General features: G+C 37.8%; 1 protein-coding gene across 3 annotated transcripts in view; it reads left to right on the top strand.

Annotated features, from left to right (window-relative positions):
* RUFY2 (RUN and FYVE domain containing 2) overlaps positions 1 to 21,660 on the top strand; it is a 66,957-nt gene that overhangs the window by 37,036 nt on the left and 8,261 nt on the right. Inside the window, exons 8-16 of one of the 3 annotated variants that reach the window (XM_045025568.1) lie at positions 559 to 628; positions 1,904 to 2,005; positions 2,914 to 3,030; positions 4,528 to 4,695; positions 6,271 to 6,368; positions 10,725 to 10,844; positions 12,793 to 12,922; positions 17,440 to 17,534; positions 18,886 to 18,934. In XM_045025568.1, the coding sequence (XP_044881503.1) occupies positions 559 to 628; positions 1,904 to 2,005; positions 2,914 to 3,030; positions 4,528 to 4,695; positions 6,271 to 6,368; positions 10,725 to 10,844; positions 12,793 to 12,922; positions 17,440 to 17,534; positions 18,886 to 18,934 (949 nt within the window). Of the gene's footprint in view, positions 1 to 558; positions 629 to 1,903; positions 2,006 to 2,913; positions 3,031 to 4,527; positions 4,696 to 6,270; positions 6,369 to 7,570; positions 10,384 to 10,724; positions 10,845 to 11,746; positions 11,878 to 12,792; positions 12,923 to 17,439; positions 17,535 to 18,885; positions 18,935 to 21,660 lie in introns of those variants that run through there. The other 2 variants (XR_006581297.1, XM_045025569.1) reach the window with 2 other exon arrangements.

Genomic DNA, 21,660 nt, shown 5'->3' with positions numbered 1-21,660 from the left:
AGATGAGAACAAAAAGATTGAAAATAATGTGGTGGGAAAAGGAGGGATTTTAAGGAGGAAATTATATGAATAGAATGATGGAGAAGGAAAATGATTTTAGTAGCTGTGTTTTGAATGGACCTTAAGTGGAAGTGGAGGCCAGGGAGGAGTAGTATGCAGTAGTTAAGCTGGGGAAGTGCTGAGAATCTGGACAAGAGTTTTAATTGTATGGAAAAAAAGCAGACAGAGCTGTGGAAAACACATCAAGGACAAAGCAGCAAAATTTGGACACTGTGTGGTTGTGAAGGATGAAGGAGCAAGAGTCAAAGATGACACCCAAATCATGGGCTTGGGTGGCAGGGATGTTGACAGTGTTGTCAACAGTGACCAGCATTGCAAGGAGGAGAGCATATCACATAAGGGAGATAATCTGTAACATTTTTAGAAACAATTTCCAGCTGCAATGATGCAGTCCTGTTGGCTGTTGCCAATAAACTTAGTGTTTGGCATAAAACTTTTTGTGTGTGTTTGTATGAGTTTTGGTGTAATACTGAATATTGATTTCTTTATTACTTTCAGTAGCACAGTCAGCAGCCTTCATACAAGAGTTGATTCATTAGAGAAGTCAAACACAAAACTAATTGAAGAGGTATTGTTTCTTAGTAATGTGTAATACTATTTTTTAACCAGTGGTGAACGTGTTTCCTTTTTTCCTCCCTCTACAAGTACAGTCTAATTAACTGTATTGAAACACTGCCTAATACATTCAGCTACATTTGTCTCAGTCTGAAGAAATAACACAATGGTTGCTGGGACTTGTGGTCAGCTTTATCCCAGTGCACTATTGGATTAGTAAAATGCTGTAAAACATTGCAATTTCACAGCAGGATTTAAGAGTGTAGAGAAGAACCCTATCTTAAATATGCTGGGAGTTGCTGTCAGTTCCATTTTGTGGAGACCAACTTTGAACAAAGGCATTCTTCAGATTACCAATCCACAGGAGAGCTAGATCTAGTTGAATGGACAATGTATAATTGTCTCAGCTCAAGCCAAAGGACTCTTTTTCTAAAAGCTCATTCACAATATGCAGGTATAAATTTGTCTGCCTCTCTGTGCCAGATTGTTTGTTTGTTTTTTAAACATCCCGTAGTTTCCAGTGTCTTAATACTTGAAGTAGATAACATATTTGGGATTAGGAGTGGAAGATCAGTTTTTTCCCCTTCTTACCTGCCCTGAAAGAGAAATGGGGGAAATATGATATTTCTACATTTAGCAGTTGAGGAGGCTGTTTATTCTGGATGTGAACAAATCCAGGTAATGAACAGCATGTAAACCGCCCCTTACAAACCCTCTGCTCTCCCCATATTCCACCCCTTCTGACACGCCTTCTGCCTAACTCCCAGGATTAAGTAGGAGCCTCTGCTGAGGCCTTTCTTTATTCTGTCACACTGTAGGACTTTCCTGTCCTCAGTGTCCCAGATTTATCTTTCCTTACCCAGGAAATTTGCTTGTGTAAGATGCTGCATAATGCAGCATACAGTATACCTGGAGGTTCATGTTGAGAAACTGATTAAAAACAGAAAATATATCCATTTAACTTGAAGTATATATAAGAACTTTAACAAGGGGGAATAAAGGAAGTATGGATACTTTAGCTAGAATAGAGTACCACTGAAAAGCTATTCCTCTGTACAAGAGATGTAAAATAAAAAAGAAGGACCTAATTTAGATTTATTCTCACCTCAGTATGTGACTCCTACTATAAATGGTAGTTTTGCATGCACACAAAATAGATGACTTATTCAGCACACTACGAGACTAGAGTAAGCAGTAATGTTAGCTATGTACATATTAGAATAATGTTGGGGTTTTTTTAGTGTTCACAAAAATAGTATACACTTTCTCTCTTTTTTTCTCCTTTTAGTTAGCAATAGCAAAAAACAATATAATTAAACTTCAGGAAGAAAATCATCAGTTAAGAAGTGAAAACACACTTATTTTAATGAAAACACAGCATCACCTAGAGGTATGTGAATTCAGTATAATTAAACGTTACCTGGCTTATCATTTGAATGTTTTATGTTGGCAACTATAGCTCAGCAAATAGTGGAACTGTCTTAAAACAATTTTATGCAAGGAATAGGCCTACGTGATTTGTTACATTTATGTCTTACGAGAAAGCTTATCTAAATATTGTAGGAATCAATCTAGATCAAGGGTCGGCAACCGGTGGCTCCCGGCTCGCCAGGGTAAGCACCCTGGCGGGCCGGCCCGGTTTGTTTATCTGCCGCGTCGGCAAGTTCGGCCGATCGCGGCTCCCACTGGCCGCGGTTCACGGTCCCAGGCCAATGCGGGAGGCAGGAAGCGGCGCGAGCCGAGGGATGTTCTGGCCGCGGCTTCCTGCCTCCCCCATTGGCCTGGGACCGCGAACCGCGGCCAGTGGGAGCCGCGATCGGCCGAACTTGCCGACGCGGCAGATAAACAAACCGGGCCGGCCCGCCAGGGTGCTTACCCTGGCGAGCCGGGAGCCACCGGTTGCCGACCCCTGATCTAGATTAATTTATTATTCTAAACAAATTTTTAGGATTTTTTCCTTACATTTTGCGTTTGATCTTTGAGATTTTACAACTTTCTGTTTGCAGTGGTTAAGGTAATATTTTACTGTAAAACTTGTCAGAAAATAATTTGTGTGTTGGACTGGGATATTGTACATCCTGTACTACTCTGAACAGTCATTATGAATAATTTTAGATTCAGTTATTGAAAAATATTTCTGGATAACCTGGAGACCCCTATATTAGTGATAAATACATAATGTGTCCAACCTTGGATCCCGTTGGTTCAGTGTATGTATTGTGCTTACATAGTCCATTGTGAATTTAAGCAACGTTTCTCTCTCCAAATTTGTTACATTTAATTATAACAATTGCATAGGTAACCAAAGTGGATGTTGAGGCAGAGCTTCAAACGTACAGACACTCCAGACAGGGTCTGGATGAAATGTACAATGAAGCACGCAGACAACTTCGAGAAGAATCACAATTACGACAAGTGAGTGTATTTAAAATGTGCTATGTAAACCTCGATAAGATTAACATTTACTGTCTCTTTAATACGGTATTTGACTATTTCTAGCTTTACATTTTTTCCAGGGGATGTGTGCTGCTAGTAATCTACCACACTGTTTCTCTAACCTCATGAAAAGGTTGTTCCAATTTTTTGAAAACTTGGAGCCATTATATTAGTATTTCTTTAACAGTAGTGTCACTAAGCATAATTAGGAAGAATATTGATTTTTGTATGAATAATGTGCTGGATTTTAGCAGCTATGTTAATTTCAAATGTTTAGCCATCATCAGTATTTTGAGTAGGTTTCCTATATACATGCATTAAATGTTTTTCCAAAAGTAGAAATTCTTACTGTTTTTGACTTTTTAATATTGTAAATAGAAAATTGACTCTCTTATTCTTAAAATATTATTTCACTTACAAGAAATTATGCAAATTATGATATTGCATAAAATGAGGTGGCTTTTATTAAGATACAAACAAATGAACACAAGTCACCAGATGCATGACTGAGTATAATGTTTACATAATATTTACAGTATCTGTTTTGCCAAGTTTCACAGAAGGTAGAGATTTGTGAAGGTGAAAGATCCAGCACTGCAGGACCTGCAGTGTCATATCTTAGTTTTGCATCAGAAATACTAGATAAAATGTTGCATAGCTATTTACAAAATCTGTGTTGACAGAGTATAGGGTTGCCAACCCTCCCGGATTGGCCGGGAGTCTCCTGGAATCAGCCTCAATCTTCCTGTTGCTATTGAAAACAATCCAGGAGATTTTAATAGGCCAAAAGTCTGGCTGGCGGGGGCGGCGCAGCATGGCTAAGGCAGGCTCCCTACCTTCCCTGGCTTGGTGCAGCTCCCGGAAGTAGCGGCATGTCCCTGTGGCCCCTAGGCGCAGGCAGGGACAGCCGGGGAATCTCTGTGTGCTGCCTCCGCCCTGAGCGCCAACTCCACAGCTCCCACTGGCTGGGAACAGCAGCCAATGGGAGCTGTGGGGATGGTGCCTGCAGGGATGGGCAGAACTGCCTGGCTGCCCCTGCCTGCGCCTAGAGGCTGCAGGGATATGCTGCTGCTTCCGGGAGACCCCAGAGGTAAGTGCTGTCCAGCCAGAGCCCACACCCCCTCCTGTACCCCAACCCCCTGCCCTGAGCCCCCTCCTGCACCCAAACTCCCGCCCAGAGCCCACACCCCCTCCTGTATCCCAATCCCTTGCCCCAGACCAGAGCTCCCTCCCACACTCTGAACCCATTGGCCCCAGCCCAGACCCCGCATCCCCTCCCACACCCGAAACACCTACCTCAGCCTGGTGATAGTGAGTGAGGGTGGGAGAGATGGAAGGACGATGGAGTGAGTGCGGGGTGGGACCTTGGGGCAAGGGCGGGGCAACAAGGCAGGGAGTGGGGCAAGGGTGTTTGGGTTTGTGCAGTTACTTGGCAACCCTAACAGAGCATAATATGTGTTTTTGTGCAACTTGTAGGATATAGAGAATGAGCTAATGGTCCAAGTTAGTATGAAACATGAGATAGAACTTGCAATGAAGTTGTTGGAGAAAGACATTCATGAGAAACAAGATACCCTCATAGGCCTTCGACAACAGCTAGATGAAGTTAAAGCAATTAACATAGAAATGTACCAAAAGCTGCAGGTAAAGGAGAACTTTTTTACATTGTTGAAACCTCTTTGAAATATAAATGTAAGATGTGTGTGACTTTTGAAATAGTGCATGCTACTCATGACATTTGAAACAGTATAGCAATAGAAGAGTATCAGCTTTCTGAAGCAAATAGTCTTTCATCCCTATGTTAAAATTCTTGTTTTCTTAGTTTTGCTCATTGTCACTGCTTTTTTAGCTCAGCTCTGTACTTCTATCTACCCTCTTCCTCTTTCAGAATAAGATCTTCATGCTACCTGTATAAGTTAACTGCATTCACATAAGGCAGGTTTTATGGAAGTCATTTTAAAGCATCACTGAGATGTATAGAGGACTGAAGCACAAGTGATCATCATGGTACTGTACATAGGGAGAATGATATACCTGGAGTTTTGTGCTCCATTTGGGGGGACCATATTAGAAAGAACAGTGAAGGAATTGTAAAAAGTAAAGGATAGTGAGGTGGTTAAATGGGCTTTGAGAGTTATAACTGTGAAGATCAATTAGGAAAATTGGATTCATATTAATTAGAAAAGAGGCTATTAAGAAGGGATATAACATTCTTTGCAATACCACAGAAATACTTCTGAGGGTAAGAGGCTCCAGATTTCAGAGTTCACAAACTGCAGCTAAGAAATGACCAAACACCAAGGAAATTCAAGAGAAAGTACTTTGTGGCAATTTTCATGTGTTGAACAAGTTGTCGAAGGCAGGAATAGATGTTAGTTATGACCACTTGAGAAAGTGCATATAGAAATAACATTACACGATGCAAAGAGTAGACAAGTAGATGCATGGACCAACATGCCAGTGTCCACTTCTAAATGTTGTGTGTAGAAAGCAAAACAGGAATAAAGATCTGTCTTTAGTAAAATAAACTGAGACAGTATAGAAAAAGGCTCTTCAGTATTATTTTTGGTGTTTATGCAGAATGTCTGTCAGAGATCTGTAGTTTTTCTGTTTTAATGTGTGTTTTGGAACTTTTGTGCGGTGATATTAACCGGATTTAATGACAATATTGTACCTATATTTAGACCTTGAAGCAGGGATGTTCACAGTTGTCAGAGGCTGGTTAAAATAATGTTATAATATTAAAATACTCCACTATATCAGTAAGTAATTTTAGCTGTTGTTCTGGTACAGACTTAAGGCTTTATCGGTGCCTACAACCTTGCAGGATTGGGCCCAGGAAGACCTCAATGTGAACTAAAACTAATGCTTATAGGTGTTGTTGCTATGGATAAATGAGCTATTTAAAAAAAATAGCACTGAATTTTAGTAGACTCACAAAAAAGACATTTAAAAGAAATAAACTGAAAAATGTATATTAGTAAAGAGTGTACACTTGTAAAATTCCAATAAAATGCAAATATACTTTAGATTGAAATTCTGTACTTAGATATTTTTCTTGAATATTGCTTTTTTTTTTTAGATGGGAATGTTTTAAAAACAAATAAGCAAACAAATCCCAAAGCCATATTACAAATATTTTCCTTAAGAGAATGAACAAAAGAATCAAACATATAGTTTAATATAAAACCTGCTTCAGTATTAATCTGTTTAATATAGGTTTCTGAAGATGCCATGAAAGAAAAGAATGAAATAATTGGTCGACTAGAGGATAAGACCAATCAGATTACTGCAACTATGAAACAATTGGAACAAAGGTACAGCATCCATCTCTATTTTACTTACTTTTCCACATTCATTCCTCCTCCCTTACTGCATTCCCACACAGCTGCCACTGAAACTTAACTCTCAGTAGGAAGTTTTAAAGAAGCATCATCTTTTGGAATTGCAACGGTGTTTTACCATTGATTTTCAAACACACAGATTTATTTTTTGATGTTGTGAAGGCCAAGACTATAACAGGGTTCAAAAAAGAACTAGATAAGTTCATGGAGGATAGGTCCATTAATGGCTATTAGCCAGGATGGGCAGGGATGGTGTTCCTAAGCCTCTGTTTGCCAGTAGCTGGGAATGGGCGACTGGGAATGGTTCACTTGATGATTACCTGTTTTGTTCATTCCCTTTGGGGCACCTGGCATTGGCCACTGTTGGAAGACAGGATACTGGGCTAGATGGACTTTTGGTCAGACCCAGTATGGCCGCTCTAATGTACTGTAAGAGTGGAAAAATACAGCCATAAACCAAGGCTTTTTATCTCAATTCTCTTTCATCATTCACTGGTGCTGGCATTCTGTGCCTGCACCCAAGATTGTTCTTTCAGCTACCGGACTCGATGATTGCCACTTCAGAATTCTGATTCATTGTTACCTCTGTGTTATATTTTAATGTTATTCAATAAGGCTTTGACTCACCAAAGCACATGGTTAACTTTAAGCAAGACTACTCACTTGCTTGAAGTTAAGCCTCTGCTAAGTGTTGTGGATCAGGACCCTGGCTGGCCAAGATTCCAAAGCTTATATTAATTGCTTTGGAAACTCCCTTAGTGTAAAGGATGTACACATGAGTATTACACCATGAATTAGTAAAATGAAATGATATAATACCAGTGTGTAAATTTATATTGTGGTTACTATATATTTGTTACATAATATAAAGATGTGACTTGTGTGCTTCAGTTATTTAAATGAAGTAGACTATATGGATCATTAATATTTTTAATTGTAAAATGTAACATATCCATAGCCCTGTCATGTTGGTGTTGACATGTCTTACCATTGTTTTCTTTTAAAGCTACTTATGAAAAACATAATTATGTATTAAAAGATTTAGTGACATGAATATTCTTTTATTGACATCCTTTCTCCTCTTTTTTCTTTCTTTTTTTCCTTTATCCCAATTTTTACATTTTGAACTTTACTACCTTTATCTGTCTTTGATTTTGTCCATTACATTCGTGAAGTGACAAAGATCTGTTAACTCAAACTAGGACTATTGCAATGTCATTTGTGAAATGTGCCAGCAATGAAGCACAGCACCAATACAAACTTGTCAAAGATATATCATTTTGAAAGCTACTTGGCTATTGATAGAGTAAAATTTGTATGAGTTGGTTTTAAAAAAAAAAATGGTTATGATCTTAAATATTATAAAATGGTATTGGGAAATCCTGTATTTTAATTGGTCAGTAAGCACTAGTGATTTTGACACAATGTCACAGGCTGGAATGACTTTGTTTTCTGAAATAAAATCATCTCCACCCCTTTTTCTCCTCCCCTCCCAAAGAATAAAAAAAAATCACTGTAATAATATTGACCAATCGGAAACTAGAATTTTCTAATGCTATTTAATCATTTTACTTTTTTAATGTTAAATACAAAGTTTATTTTAAAATGTTAGCTGCCTTTATATTTTTGATTTCTCATTGCCCTGACACTTACCTCCAGTTATAGGGTTTTCCCTCACACCTTATTTATAGCACTTTAAATAAATAAAGAACCTCCCTTTCAATTAATAAAAAACCCCATATTTTTATTGTTGTTGCACTTTCAAGGCTTCTCTATACCAGAAAACATGTTGTCAACTCTTTTAATGTGGTTGCTGGTATCATCGCTTTCTTGAGTAGTGTAGACAGAAGTATTTTTCCTGAGAACTGGCTAAAACAGCTTATAAAAATGTGCCATAGGTTCTGTCTGTACTTTACAAAAACAAAACCCAAATAATTTCTGCATTTGTAGGACTCTCTTATACACAGCTAAAATACAGTGCAGTTGTCTAGCATAGAGTAGAATGTAAGATGTTTTAACACAGCTACTGATACAACTGGATACAACTGAGATATGACTAGAACTAAAGACTATAAAGCAGGAACGCCTTATCTACATATAAATCTTCATAGCTGTAATTCCCCCCAGTACAACTTCACCAGGGGTAGCAATAGTGTAAAGTGTAGCATAGGCAGGACTCAGACATTTACGGGTAGATCCTCAGATGGTATATAAATTTGCTCTTATCTGAGTTGCTACCCTGGTGGAGCTGCACTGGATATAGCTATAGAGTTCACAAGCTGCTTGTGGAGATACAGATTCTATAGATGCTAGCATGGTTCTCAGAAAAAAATATCCTTGTCCATATTAGTCTTGGAAATTTTAATGCAGTTTCAGCTGTAGTTTAGAGAGGGTCTTAGTGGTGTTTTTAGCTTTCCTGTTTCATTTAGTCTTTCACGCTTCTCTGCCTTCTGGCATAGCAGCAAGAATTAGCCTTGATGTGCACCAATATTCTCCCTTCTCCTATCCATCCACTTGGGCCCTACTTGTATTACAATTACAAACACATCAAGGAACTTCATTACAACACATTGTAGTGTAGAGTGGACCCTAACAGTTTTTCATACCTAGGCTAAATTCAGATGCTTTACAATAATATGATTCAAGTCCAGTCTGTTGTCATTTCAGCACTGGCAGTTCTTGGTAACTGTCCCACCAGTGCAGCTTCTCCATTGGTAGCATGAGTGTAGATGGGGAACTGGAGCTTTTATTAACATGAAATCTAATTCTGCTGAGATGTCTAGTAATGCTGGTGCACTGTCTGCATGAGCCCTCTGGTTGGTTGTCTGGTAGCACTGCAATGGTAGGCAGTTTCCCAAAGATGGCCAGTGTAGATGCATACTACATTATAAAACATTAGTAGCTGGGCTCCCTAACATGGTTGTGTTTGTAGTGTAGACAGGGCCAGTAAGAAAGCTTTCATTTAATTTTACATTTAACAGTGATAAACTGGGAGTTGTGTGTTACTCTACATTCAGCTGACTGGGAAGTGATGATTCAAGCCAAGCCTTGAGAGAAGAGCTCCTCAGTTTTCTCTGAACAACACTTTGAGGGCTTGTGTACGCTACAGATGCTACAGCAGCACAGCTATGGTGCTGCAACAATGCTGTAGTGTAGACACTTGCTACAGCGACAGAAGGGGTTTTCTATCACTGTAGTTAATCCACCTCCTTGAGAGGTGGTGTCCTTCTGTTGACCTAGTGGTGTCTAGACTGGGGCGTAGGTTGGCTTAACAATGTCTTTTGGGGGTATGATTTTTTTTTCACACCCCTTAGTGCAATGTAGCTAGGTCAACCTAAGTTTTAGGTGTAAACCAGGTCTGAAGGGAGAAAAGAGGCAATTGTAAAATGAGATACCTCAATGTGGATGGGGCTCTGAATGACATTTTACTGGCTACTCTAATCTCCCTTATATATCCCATTAAGACAGTTGAATATGGAGTAACATACAATTTTTGATTTAGTGTTTACATTTCAGTTAAATTTAAACCCCATCTTTTTTGGGCTGACGAGAGGGTCAAACAGAGATAAATCATGATGCATTGGTGAGGTATGAGTGAGAGGAGAGGGCTATCAAAAACAGGAATGCAAAATCTCTTTAAAATCAAAAGGAAAGATCTTAAATGAAAGCCTAACTTCTGTTATTTATTCAGTTTTATTTGTTTTGTTTATCATATGAAGCAATTTTTAACTATGATTTTTAATACACATTATTTAAATTATTTAATAATGTTATTTATTAGTGGTTATTCTGTAAGTGTAGTAAGACGCTCCAGGGTGTGTTCTGCTGTCTTACTACAGCTGTGTTTTTGCTATCTGATTCCAGTGTTCCGTACTCAGGCTCATGTCTGAATTGCATCAAGCCATTCCAGCACAACACACACTGTCTTATTGATTCATTAGTATAGACAAAGTAGTTACTGTACCTCTACAGTTCTTGTAAAAATGCTTCCCACAATAAAACATATATGTATGCTCAAAGTTAGAGCAGTAAGTGATATAGATCAATTATAAAATCTGTATGGTTATGCTTTGATGGCATCTGTTAATAGTGAACATAAAATAAAAACAAATTGGAAGACTTTATCTGCTTTTCTTTCTGTAGTGAAAACCAGAAGCTAGATTTCTAGGCATTGTGTGGCTCTCTCGTTTGAGTTTGTGAGTTTCCCCCAATCTTTGTTTTTATTTAGAAATGTTTCTATTTCCCCATTTTTCTTTTGTTTGTCTTCTTCACCCTTTACACCCTAGTTCTAGCCTCAGTTTTACCCAAAGTTGATTTGAATTACACCAGATTGCAGCAAGCAGAGAAGTCTCAAGTGGAAGCTGAGAATGAGGACAAGAAATTCAAACAAGAATGTATGAGTAAATCTGAAAACCTGCAGAAAGAAATCTCTCACAAGGAGAAGCAGCTGTAAGTATACTTCCCTTTTGGAAAAAGTATAGGACACTTAAAATCTTTTTTCCTTTTATGTTGACTTTAAAACATTGTTAATTAAAAATGTAGGGTACATCACATAATACAGGCAGCACATTACTGATGATTTTTAACTGGATAAAGATGCTGTCTAGGAAGACGTATATTAGGCAAGGGCAGGGTGGAAGAAAATCTGTCATTCCAAGTAAATCAAGCTACAAATGATTTTTTTTAAATAGCTGTCCAGCCAGAAGAGAGGGAAGAACAGGCATTTTTTTGGCTGAAGATACAGTCTTAATTCACTAGGGAAACAGTAGTTAACAGGAACAAAATTTCTAAATTTATAATAAACTAGATTAACCCACATTTTATTATTGTAAACCCTGTAGATATAACAGCATAAATTTACAGAAACTGCATAGAACAATTAAACTATTCAGGCTTGAAAAAGAAGCCAAAATCCTTCAAAGTGTTGGTAGCTGAAAGGCACTCATGAAATCCTTGAGTCTGCTAGAAACTGAAATATTAAATCAAGGAATAAAAGCCAAATTCTGCTTTTACACCTGTGGAATTCCATGGACAGGTATTTGGTCCAGAGAATCAGTGCAGCCACAAGTACTGATGAAACAGTCAGGAATAGCAGTAAGTAGCACTTAGACTGTGCTTTCAGTGCTCTTTATGAACATCCCTGTAATATCCCTGTGAGGTTGGGTGGTATTTCCCCCTATTTTAGTGAGAGAGAGAGAGAAAGAGAGAGAATGACCTAAGACTACAGCAAGGGTTAGTGCTTGGGAGTTCAAATTTTCCAATCTTGTGTTCAGACCACATTGCCTCTCTTACTGATTTGAGTATCAATACTTGTTCAACCATCATGACAAATGTTCGCTTTACCACCACAGTCATCTTCACAGATTTTGGCAAAAGAGCAGTTCAAACCTCAACCTTAGAATTCCGCAATTCTGAAACCTCAAGGTCATGTTCACTTCTGATCTTTTCCAACAAACAAGATGCTGAGATAGTGTCCCAAAAAGTAAGTTTTTCCTTTAAAAAATGACTTAGCTATCCTATTATAAAATCAATATGGCACAAGTTCCTCCTGAAAAACTTTCATAACTACATTCAGATCTTTCCACTTTCATTAGGTAGTAGGATTTCAATCCAGCAGTTTACTCTCATCTGCCATTAGTTTGTGTTTTCTGTGAAGCTATAAGGAATCATCCTTTGTCCATTTAAATTGATGATAGATTGGCAACAGTGGATTCACTGACAGATTGGCCCCAGTTCCTTTAACTGTAATCCAGTAGCTGTGATTAGTATAAAGCAGAGTCTCCTTTATATCATCTGTAGGATAGGAATTTCAATAATATCCAGCAACTCAAAATACTTTACACTGTATTCAAGATACCTTAGAAGTTATATATTCTTAATTCTGTCCCTATAATCTCCACTCTGAAATAGAAAATAGAGGCTTTCCATTTAAAGTCTTACTAATACAACACCTTTTATGAGCACTAAAAATGCATTTAACCACTCATCTTCTCTGACATACAAGATTGGTATTATAATAAAGCTACATGACACTTAAGACAAACAGGAAAGTTCTCTAATATGCATGTTTCAGTTGCCAAAGAATAGTTACTAGGACAGCAAATTAAATCATTGCAAAAGCCAGTTCTTCAGAATTGTTTGACAACCTCAAAGCCTGTCTCAATGAAAGCCCTCTATTTTCTTATAATTTGTTACACTTGTATACAAAATCTTCTTAGGAAATTGCAGATAAATGTCACAACATTAAAAATAATGAACTTGTAAACAAATTAAAATAGCAAACTACTGTTGTTTGTTGGGCTGGACTGATAGTGAAACTAGAAAATTGAAAAGGGTTTATTTTGTTAAAAAGATTATACTGAAATGCACCATGATGGTCTTTTGTTTGCAATTCTAGTGTTCAACTGGAAACAGATTTGAAGATAGAAAAGGAATGGAGACAAACCCTGGAAGATGATCTGCAAAAGGAAAAAGAAACTTTATCTCATCTGAGAGTAGAGACCCAACAAATAATTTCCCTTAAAAAAGTAAATTCTGGAGGAAAACTTTTCAAATTCACGTTAGCAGTAATTTAAAAGTGAACTTGCCAGGCTTTTAAAATATAAATTTTAACTCTCCCAGATCTGAAATCCTTAATGGAACAAACGTTTAAGCTTAAAAATACAAATAAATAAATTTAATTTTTTTTTATTTTTTTTTTGAAAAGCAGTCCCTTCTGACCCCGGTAGACTTGAGTTCAGGATTCTGTTTTTTCCATAAGGAATAGTGAAATCCACATTCTCCTTTCTGAATCAAACTGGAGGATATCTCACTATAATCTTGTGATGGGCCAGTGAGGGTAAATGTTCTAATCCGTCAAACCCCGTTTATCTTGCTACTTAAAAATTTCATATCACTAATTTCTATAGTATCTTTACATTTCTTTACCTTGGAAGTGATTGAAAAGAAGCAAGTATGTGGAGGAGGAACTAAATAGTCCGCTTGGTCATTTAGCATCAAACTGAAATGAAATTAATTTATGAGTTGCTACTGTTGCTCTTAGAACTGGATCTGAGATTTTAACAGAAATAGATATTTTCATGTCCCAGCAAGACTCCCAACATTCACAGTTTGGTACTGGAAAGGCTGATGTTAGAGGATCTGTTAGGAGTTCCTGAAATCCTTTTGGCACACCTAGATTACTTAGAATGGTCAACCACAAGCAGAATAAAATAATCAGAAATCACTGTTGGGATTCAAGTAGAGTACATTCTTTTGAAAGAAATTCAGGAGGCTAAAAACCATGAGGAAAATGGAGTCTGCTCAGACTCTAATACTGGGAGGCACTGCTAAGGGAGAATAGGTCTAACTAACAAACTACTGTGAGTAAGAGAGTTTTTGAAAAGTGCTCAGTAACCTTAAAAATTGCCTGAATATATAGAAATTAACGGACTGTACCATGGGTAAATATACAAAAAATTGCATAGATTCAAAATGTCATTTTAAGTTTAAAACAATTAAAATCTTTCAGGCTGAAGGAAATTACGCAGTCAAAAATAGAGGAAGCAATAGATTAGTGAACAATCAGGGGGATAATGCATGATGTAAAACAGGAGAGCAGTGTTTCCACTATTGTGTATTAGCAGACTCCCAAATAAAATACTAAAAAGAGTTACAGCAGTATATTCACACAAGGATATTCCTTAATGGAACGAGTATTTATTGTATACTTCTCTGACACACTCAGTGTGATAGGATTTCAGGAACCTACTGTTGTTTTCAAGTACCGTAATTGGAAAGAATCCACCCAGAGATGTTACAGTTTTTCAGGATTTACTTGGGCCAATAGAACTAAAATATATTCTAGAGACATAAACTATAGAGTTAAATTATTTGTTTCAGTTTCTTGAGCTTTTTAGGAGCAAGTAACATAAAGCATATTTTCTATTTAGAGCAGCTAGCTTAACTAGTAAAACTCAGTTGTTAAATGTGAGGATATAAGTGTCTCATTTAAGAGAATTTGATCCTGAATTTTGCCCATTGAGGCACTTATTAACAAATTGGCATGTGTTCATATACATTGCTGCTGGATTCTCCAGGACTGGTATCAAAGCTGTGTACCCTCTTCTGTTGGTGTAGCCCTCTCAGATGGCCTGTCATAGCCTGTGATTGGTGGTATCGTTAGCAAGAGGTAAGGCACACTTGGACTGAGTGTTTGGCTAATTGCTCTTGTCTGTTTGACAATGAGGCAGCAATTAGTTGGTAGATGTTTTCAGGTAGCAAGTGTTGCTGGGATTTTTATGGTCCCTTTTTTGTGCAGTTCAGTGTTTGGGCTATATTTTTGTGAAGAGCTCAGATACTAAAGTGAATGGGTGTTTACAAATCTTTAAATAAGAATTTTAATTACATTCTAAATCTTCATTTAAAAAAAAAAAGTCATGCCCTGTCAGGCAGGGTACCAGATTTTCCCCAGATCCCATACTGACTGCAGCTAGCACCTTGGGAGAAATTTTTGAGGATGGCCAGTTTTCTGACCTATGTCTTGGACTTGAGCGCCCAGTGTCCGGTACTCTTTGTCCCTCTGCCCCTTATCAGATATCAGCAGTTGATATTTCTTGTCTTGAGGAACCAGTTAATGTAAATAACAGCTAAAGAAAAAGAGAGGGGGGGATCTAAAAGAACATTTTATTAGGCAGTCAAGAAACCAAAGCAAACCAGACGAGAAGTAAGTGAACATAAAACATATGAAGGTCTGAAGTTACACCCAGTTTCACCTAATGTAGGTGAAAACTTTGTTCTAGAGGCAGGTCTGAGATAAAAATGCTTGTATTGTTAAACCGTGTCTGCTCGTATCATCTCTCTCTCTCTGTGTCTCTTAGTATCATGGTGACTAGAGGACAAGTCCATCAGTGATTCTCTGCTCTCTTTGTTAGCCTACTTTCCTCTACTCTTTCTTGGTGTCATGTGTCTTATCTCTGACTTCCTCTTGGTTTATGCTGAGAGCCATTGAAGGAGTGAGAGCTCTCCTCTCTATTTTCAGGGTTTCATACTGTCATTATAGTATATGAGCATCCCTTTCCTCTTCTAGACGTTGCCTTTCTATCAGTACCCAGACTATGTAATTTTTTGACAGAGCATACAATTGGAAGGGACTCAAGTAATCAAATCCAGTCCCTTGCTATCACAGGCAACCCTGTCCATATAATCCCATTCATAAATTTATCAAGATCTGTCTTTAAACTAGTTTTAGTATCTTTAATCTTTAAGTATCTTTAAATATTTTCAAGTGATTTTATTTTTCTCTCAGTCTGCACATCTACTACTGGATATAATATTTAATGTCAGCCATATACTAGAGATAGGCTATTTGCTGAATTCAACAGGTGTATATGCAGCTTCATGCCTTCCCCATGCAATGTCCTCTTTCCTGCTGAGACAGCACATTGAATGCTCATTTATATAGCTGCTGTTATCCCATTCCATGCTAATTTTTGCATCACAGTGCTTAGCTGTTGTTATATTCAAAATATACCATTGCCGGTTTTTTAAGAGGAATTAATTCTTGATTTGCATTTTAGGATGAGGCTTAGTTAAAAAAGGAAGAGCAGACATGCCTAATTTTTAAAGAACTGACTATGAAAAGAGAGAGAAATACTGTCCAAAATATTTCAGATTTAGAAAGTTTTTCAAGATCTACAGTAAAGAAGCCAATTGAAATTGTCTTGTTTCAAATTACCACTTGTAACTGATCTACAGAAAAGAATTATTCTAAAGATATTTTATTAATTAGTCATCGCCTCTTAGCTATTTTGAAACCAGAGAATCATAAGTTATTTTTTTTAAGTAATAGGGGGTGTGTGTTCCTTTAGAAAACTGTCATCTGACATCATTAAATTGTAAGATGAAATACCCATCTGTATATAGAATAAAGAAAAATGTGAATTCATTACTTCTTATGAGAAAAAGAATCCCTGACTCATACATACCAAGTAATGTGTTTTCCCTGAAACAGTTAAGATCACAGCCACCTAAAGTAGGGCAAAAAAAAGAGGCCTCCAGCTATTTGAGGTGTTTGTGATCTCAGCTGGTGCAAGGAAAATGGGAAGATGAAGATACCAGAAAGATAGGAAAAAAGTGACTGTTATATGAATTGTACTTCTAGGTGCATGAATACTTTTTCAGCAGTAGAGTTTGAAAGCTAACTGTTTGTCTGCCACAGTCTTATAAGAACCTCAAGGCTCTGAGGTGAAGTGAGCATAAAATTTAAATATAAAGCAAATGTAGATTAAATAGCAGCAGAACATCCTTTCTAAGCATATGTTTATTATACCTTTCCACCTGCTAAACTTATTTCTCAGATCCCCATACAATATTTTTAGTGACTAACAGGCAAAAGAATTGTGTCCAAGGATGCTGGGGCAGTGGCATACTGGGGGTGGCATAGGCTATGTGAGCCACAATGCTTCATGCTCCTGCAGATCTGCTAGGACTATGCCAGAGATGAATTTCTTAGGAGAATGTGAAGCACATTTAAAAGGGTAAAGCGCATTTAGCCACATATATATTCTTACCCTTTTTTTGGTCTGCCTTAATCCCACCAATCTTACCTTTCCTTTTAGGGAAATAGTACAAGAATGGGGTTTCCCTTAGTATTTCTTAGTGCCTGATCCAAAGCCCATCAAAATCAGTAGCAGTCTTTCCATTGACTTCACTGGGCTTTGATTTGAGAACTTACAGCAGAAAAGTTTGAATAGTACAGGAGTAAGCGGAAGTCACATAACATTACTGGATGTGGGACACAGGCAAAACCACTGGTGGTAATTATGTGGACACGTCTTCTCTCTCTCCACCATCATACAGCTTTGTTTATGGGGTTGCTATTTATCCTTTTGAGATTACCAAAATATTATTAGTGACTATTGCCCCTTTAACTTTCTGACTTGACATACAGTACTGGTTAAAATGTAAAGTTCTAACACTTACTTATTACGTAGAAAGTTACTTTTATGTACTATGTTATTTCTTCTTACTTTAAAAAAACGCCACCTTTTATTTTTTTTTAAAGGAATTCCTTAAACTACAGGACAAAAATAGGCAGTTGAAAAAGATATGTCATGACCAAGAAGAAGCTCTCCAAGAACTGGCCTGCAAGCTTAGCGAGTAACTTATTTTTCTTGATGATTTTTGCAATGTAAAATTCAAGCTAAAGCTACTGAAAATAACTGTGCAACTACCATGGAAATTGAAACCAAAATACTGTCCAAAATTAGGGAGGATTACTGGCTTCAAATGAAATTTATTCAGTTCAGTAGGAGGAAATTATCTGACAAATTTTCAGAAGAGAAAGGTGTGTACAAATGGCCTGGGTCTGCATTTTGAACAGATTTACCTTCACATTAGGGTGGTGGGTAGCCTCTAGCAGTCATATAATGGACTTAACTATGTCCATCTCAGAAAAAACAGTCCTAATTAAAAATGCTTTGGGCTATCTAAGAGATTCCTCAGACTTGTTTTATGAAGATCTTCCTGTCTCTTAATAAATGCATTCAAGACATTGTTGGATAAAGTTTGAGCATTTGCGTGAACTCCATTTCACTAAAGACTAATTCTGTTAGGAATCAATAACTGTGGGTTCCACAACAGGAAGATTCATTATAATTTAAGATGATTGCCCACATGGATCCCATTCCCTACTCTTAGGCGATGTACATCCCTGGCATATGAGCTCAGAAGCTTTTAGCAAGTAGTGATCATTAGATGCATGTACATGTTCAATCCTCTCCAAACATGCTAGGATTCCAGGGTATAAAATGGGGTGCAACTCCAAAGACTGTTCATTTCATTAGACCATTTATCAGCAGTGGGCTTTGAACACAGTTCAGTATCCTTTAACACTTTCCTCCTTGGTATTTTTGAGCAATGTTTTCTCCTTTTTAATTATATTTTTCTCTTGTAAATAGTCATGCCATGACTAACGCTGCTGTGTTTTACATCCTGTGTCAAAAAGAGTAGTATCATGTAGCCTAAAGCCCTGTTTATACTGCTTTGTTTTGCACTGGTGTAGTTGGACCCAGGATAGATGCTCTACAATGGAATAAAATTGCTTGTACTGGTGAAACTTAACGCAGTAAGTTCCAAACCCCATTTTGCACCAGTGCAGTGTGTCAGCATTAAGGATTTGCATCTAGATTTAGTTACATTGGCGTAAATTTCTCAAGTCTATGCAAGCCCTAAATGTATGCTGCCATTCATAGGATTGCAAACTCTTTGGAGAAGAGATCGTGTCTTCCTTGTGTTTGTACAGCACTGAGCATATTGGGGCCCTGAACTTGATTGGGGCCTCTGGGTGCTACTGTTAATATAAATATTTTTAACAGTATATCAGCCAGAAGTTCATAATAATTTACCTTTGACTTTTAAAATAATTGTAACTTCTGAAGTATTTTAACCATATGTGGTAACTAAATACTCTCAATAAATGTCTAAACTATATATAATCTTCTATGTTTAGATCAAAGCTTAAAATAGAAGATATAAAAGAAGCAAACAAAGCATTACAGGTTAGTAAGATTTGGAGGGAAAAGGTGGGAGGCTTTTTCTTACAATTATTTTCTTGAAAATTTTTAAACACACGAGAGAAGATTTGTTTCTCCAAAAGTAAGCATTTAGGATAGATTTTCATTTATCTGGTCTCATGCGCCAGGATGAGATAAACAGGCATGCTCTGAAGCACTTAATGGAACAGTTTAACTGCTTCTGACCTACTTTAATTTTGTTTGGAATGTTGCGATGGGACCTAGGTTTTTGTTTTCAATTTGATACCAAAATACCTTAATCTTTTAGTTTAAAAAAAACAACCTATATTATTATATGAAATAAGCCAATATCTCCTTGGTGAAGTTAAATTCCAGCATATGTTATTTAGTCCTAAGGAACTGAATTATTACTGAATATATATTTATATAAGAGAGCCTGGTGAAACGTCCTTGGAGCTTTTTAGCTTCTGGATGTTGGGTGCTATCCTGATTGCTTATGAAGCTCTTTGGGGCAGAGACCATCTTCTTGTTGTTTGTTTTTACAGTGCTTCCACAATAGGGCCTTGGTCCATGATGTGGGGCTCCTAAGCTGTACTACAGTTAGAATAATTATGATAAAATTATTTTCATGTAACTGTTGTTTGAAATAATTTCTTGTGTTCACTCATCTAGTGAAGAGTTGTGATTTATTGATAGTTTGGCCAAAAATAACTTAACAGTTCACAGTGCTGCTATCCGTTTCCCCAGTCTGAAGCATTAGATTGTTGCCACATGAGAGGCAGCATGGTCCAGTGGATGGGGCATTGGATTTGCTTATGTTCTGTTACTGGCTAGCTGTGGGACATTGGGTGAATCACTCCACCCTTTGTACCTCTTTTTCTTTTTTTGAGTAGTGTCCCTGCGGGAGCTCTACTTCAGATGCACATGTATCCCTGCGCCTTTGGAGATTTGTGGTAGTAGCAATGCCTGTTCGACCTGCGCATGCCTCCTACACATTCTCATGCCCCATACCGAGGCTATATAAAGTTGTGCAGGTGAACCTCCCTCAGTTCCTCTCAACCACCATTGGCCTTAGATAGAGTTTAGTGTGTTTGTTTGCTTAGCGCTTGTTTGCCTCTTTTATTAGTGTTTAGCTGTAAAGTTAGTAGAGTAGGTGCAGTACCTTATAGTTGGACTGTTTGTCCCCTTTTTTCTCTCCTTAAAAAAACATTTTTGTTTTTTTCTTTTCTTTCCCCCCCAGTGAGGGGTTTGAGTAACTTTTTTTTCTTCTGTCGGGAATCTGGGCTACCTGGGCTTTAAAATGTGCCTCTCGCATAGAGAAGCAGTCCCTGTTAGTCATGGATACTCCTACTGCATTCATAGTTTGGGAAACTCTCATATTCCTAGTAGGTGTAAAATCTGCTTGTCCTTTAAGGGAATATCCTGTAAAAACAGGGAAATTTATTATAGACTTTAAATGATAAAAAAAAACCTACATCCCAGGCAGAGACTGAGTTTTTTATTCTCTCACCCAGCACCAAACTCTCTGGTCATAGAAGCAGTCAATGAAAGGGGCAGGTGGTGTACCCAAAAGGCCACTCCTTATAATAATTGATACCAGATATGTCTATTTGTTCATAAGAACTATTAATTAGCAACAGTTCAGGATAGCTCATCACCAGGCGCTGATGTTAAAATATGGCTACCTGAACTATGAGAAGTTTAATGATTTTATTGACCATTTACTACAGGAACGTTGAGGACAGTTCTGTGCCATAATAAAGGAGGATCAGGCTTTTGTAAAAGACCTCACTGCAGGCTTCACTAGATGGGGCTAACACTGCAGCCGGGTCTGTTTCCATTGCAGTTGTGACAAGGCTAGCTTCCTGGGTTCAGTTGTCTGGGTTTCCACAGGAGGTGCAATCAGCCATGAAGAATTTGCCTTTTAATGGCCAGAAGCTTTTCATAGATTCCACAGACAACTCACTTCACACCCTAAAAGACTCTAGGGCAACACTTAGGTATTTAGGAATATATGCATCTGCTGATAAGAGAAAATGTAGCATGTCTCAAAGATCCCACCCTATTCAATTTTCTGTCTCCCATAGAACACTGGAACCAACAGCTAGAAGGTAAACATTTTCAAAGAAAAGGCTTGTAACTACCTTGGCTGCATCATCTGAGCCTTTGGCATTGTCCAAACATCATTTTTGACGGTTTGGTCTACAGTCCAGACCACCCAATGACCAGATTTTATCAGCTGCATTACACATACAACCCTTCCTCAATTTGGACACCACCTCTCTGTATTTCATCAAGCATGGGAGGCTATAGCATTGGACAAATGGGTATTGGAGGCGATTACTTTGGGTCATACAATCCGGTTTACCTCCAACCTGCCCCTTCAACCACTTACTCTCTCACGATTAATTCTTACACAGGAAATCTCATCACTCCTAAATCTAGGAGCCATAAAACCAGTCCCATAAGGGAAAAGGGTTCTATTCAAGATACTTTCTGATACCCAAGAAAAATGGATCTCAGACAACTGGTCAAGGATGTCAGACACTTAACATTCAAGATGGTCTCCCTAGCAGATGTAATTTCCTCCCTGGAATCGGGACTGGTTTGCGACCCTCAACCTCAAAGATGCCTACTTCCATGTAATAATTCATCCTTCCCACAAAGGATTTTTCAATTCACTTTCAATCATAATTGTTACCAATACCAGCTCCTACCCTTCGGTCTGTCTTCAGTCTCTAGGGAACTCT

The sequence above is a fragment of the Mauremys mutica genome, chromosome 7 (genome assembly GCF_020497125.1).
Source record: "Mauremys mutica isolate MM-2020 ecotype Southern chromosome 7, ASM2049712v1, whole genome shotgun sequence".
Lineage (NCBI taxonomy): Eukaryota > Metazoa > Chordata > Testudines > Geoemydidae > Mauremys > Mauremys mutica.
Note: the sequence above shows the minus strand (reverse complement) of the source record. Positions and strands in the feature narration are given on the sequence as shown.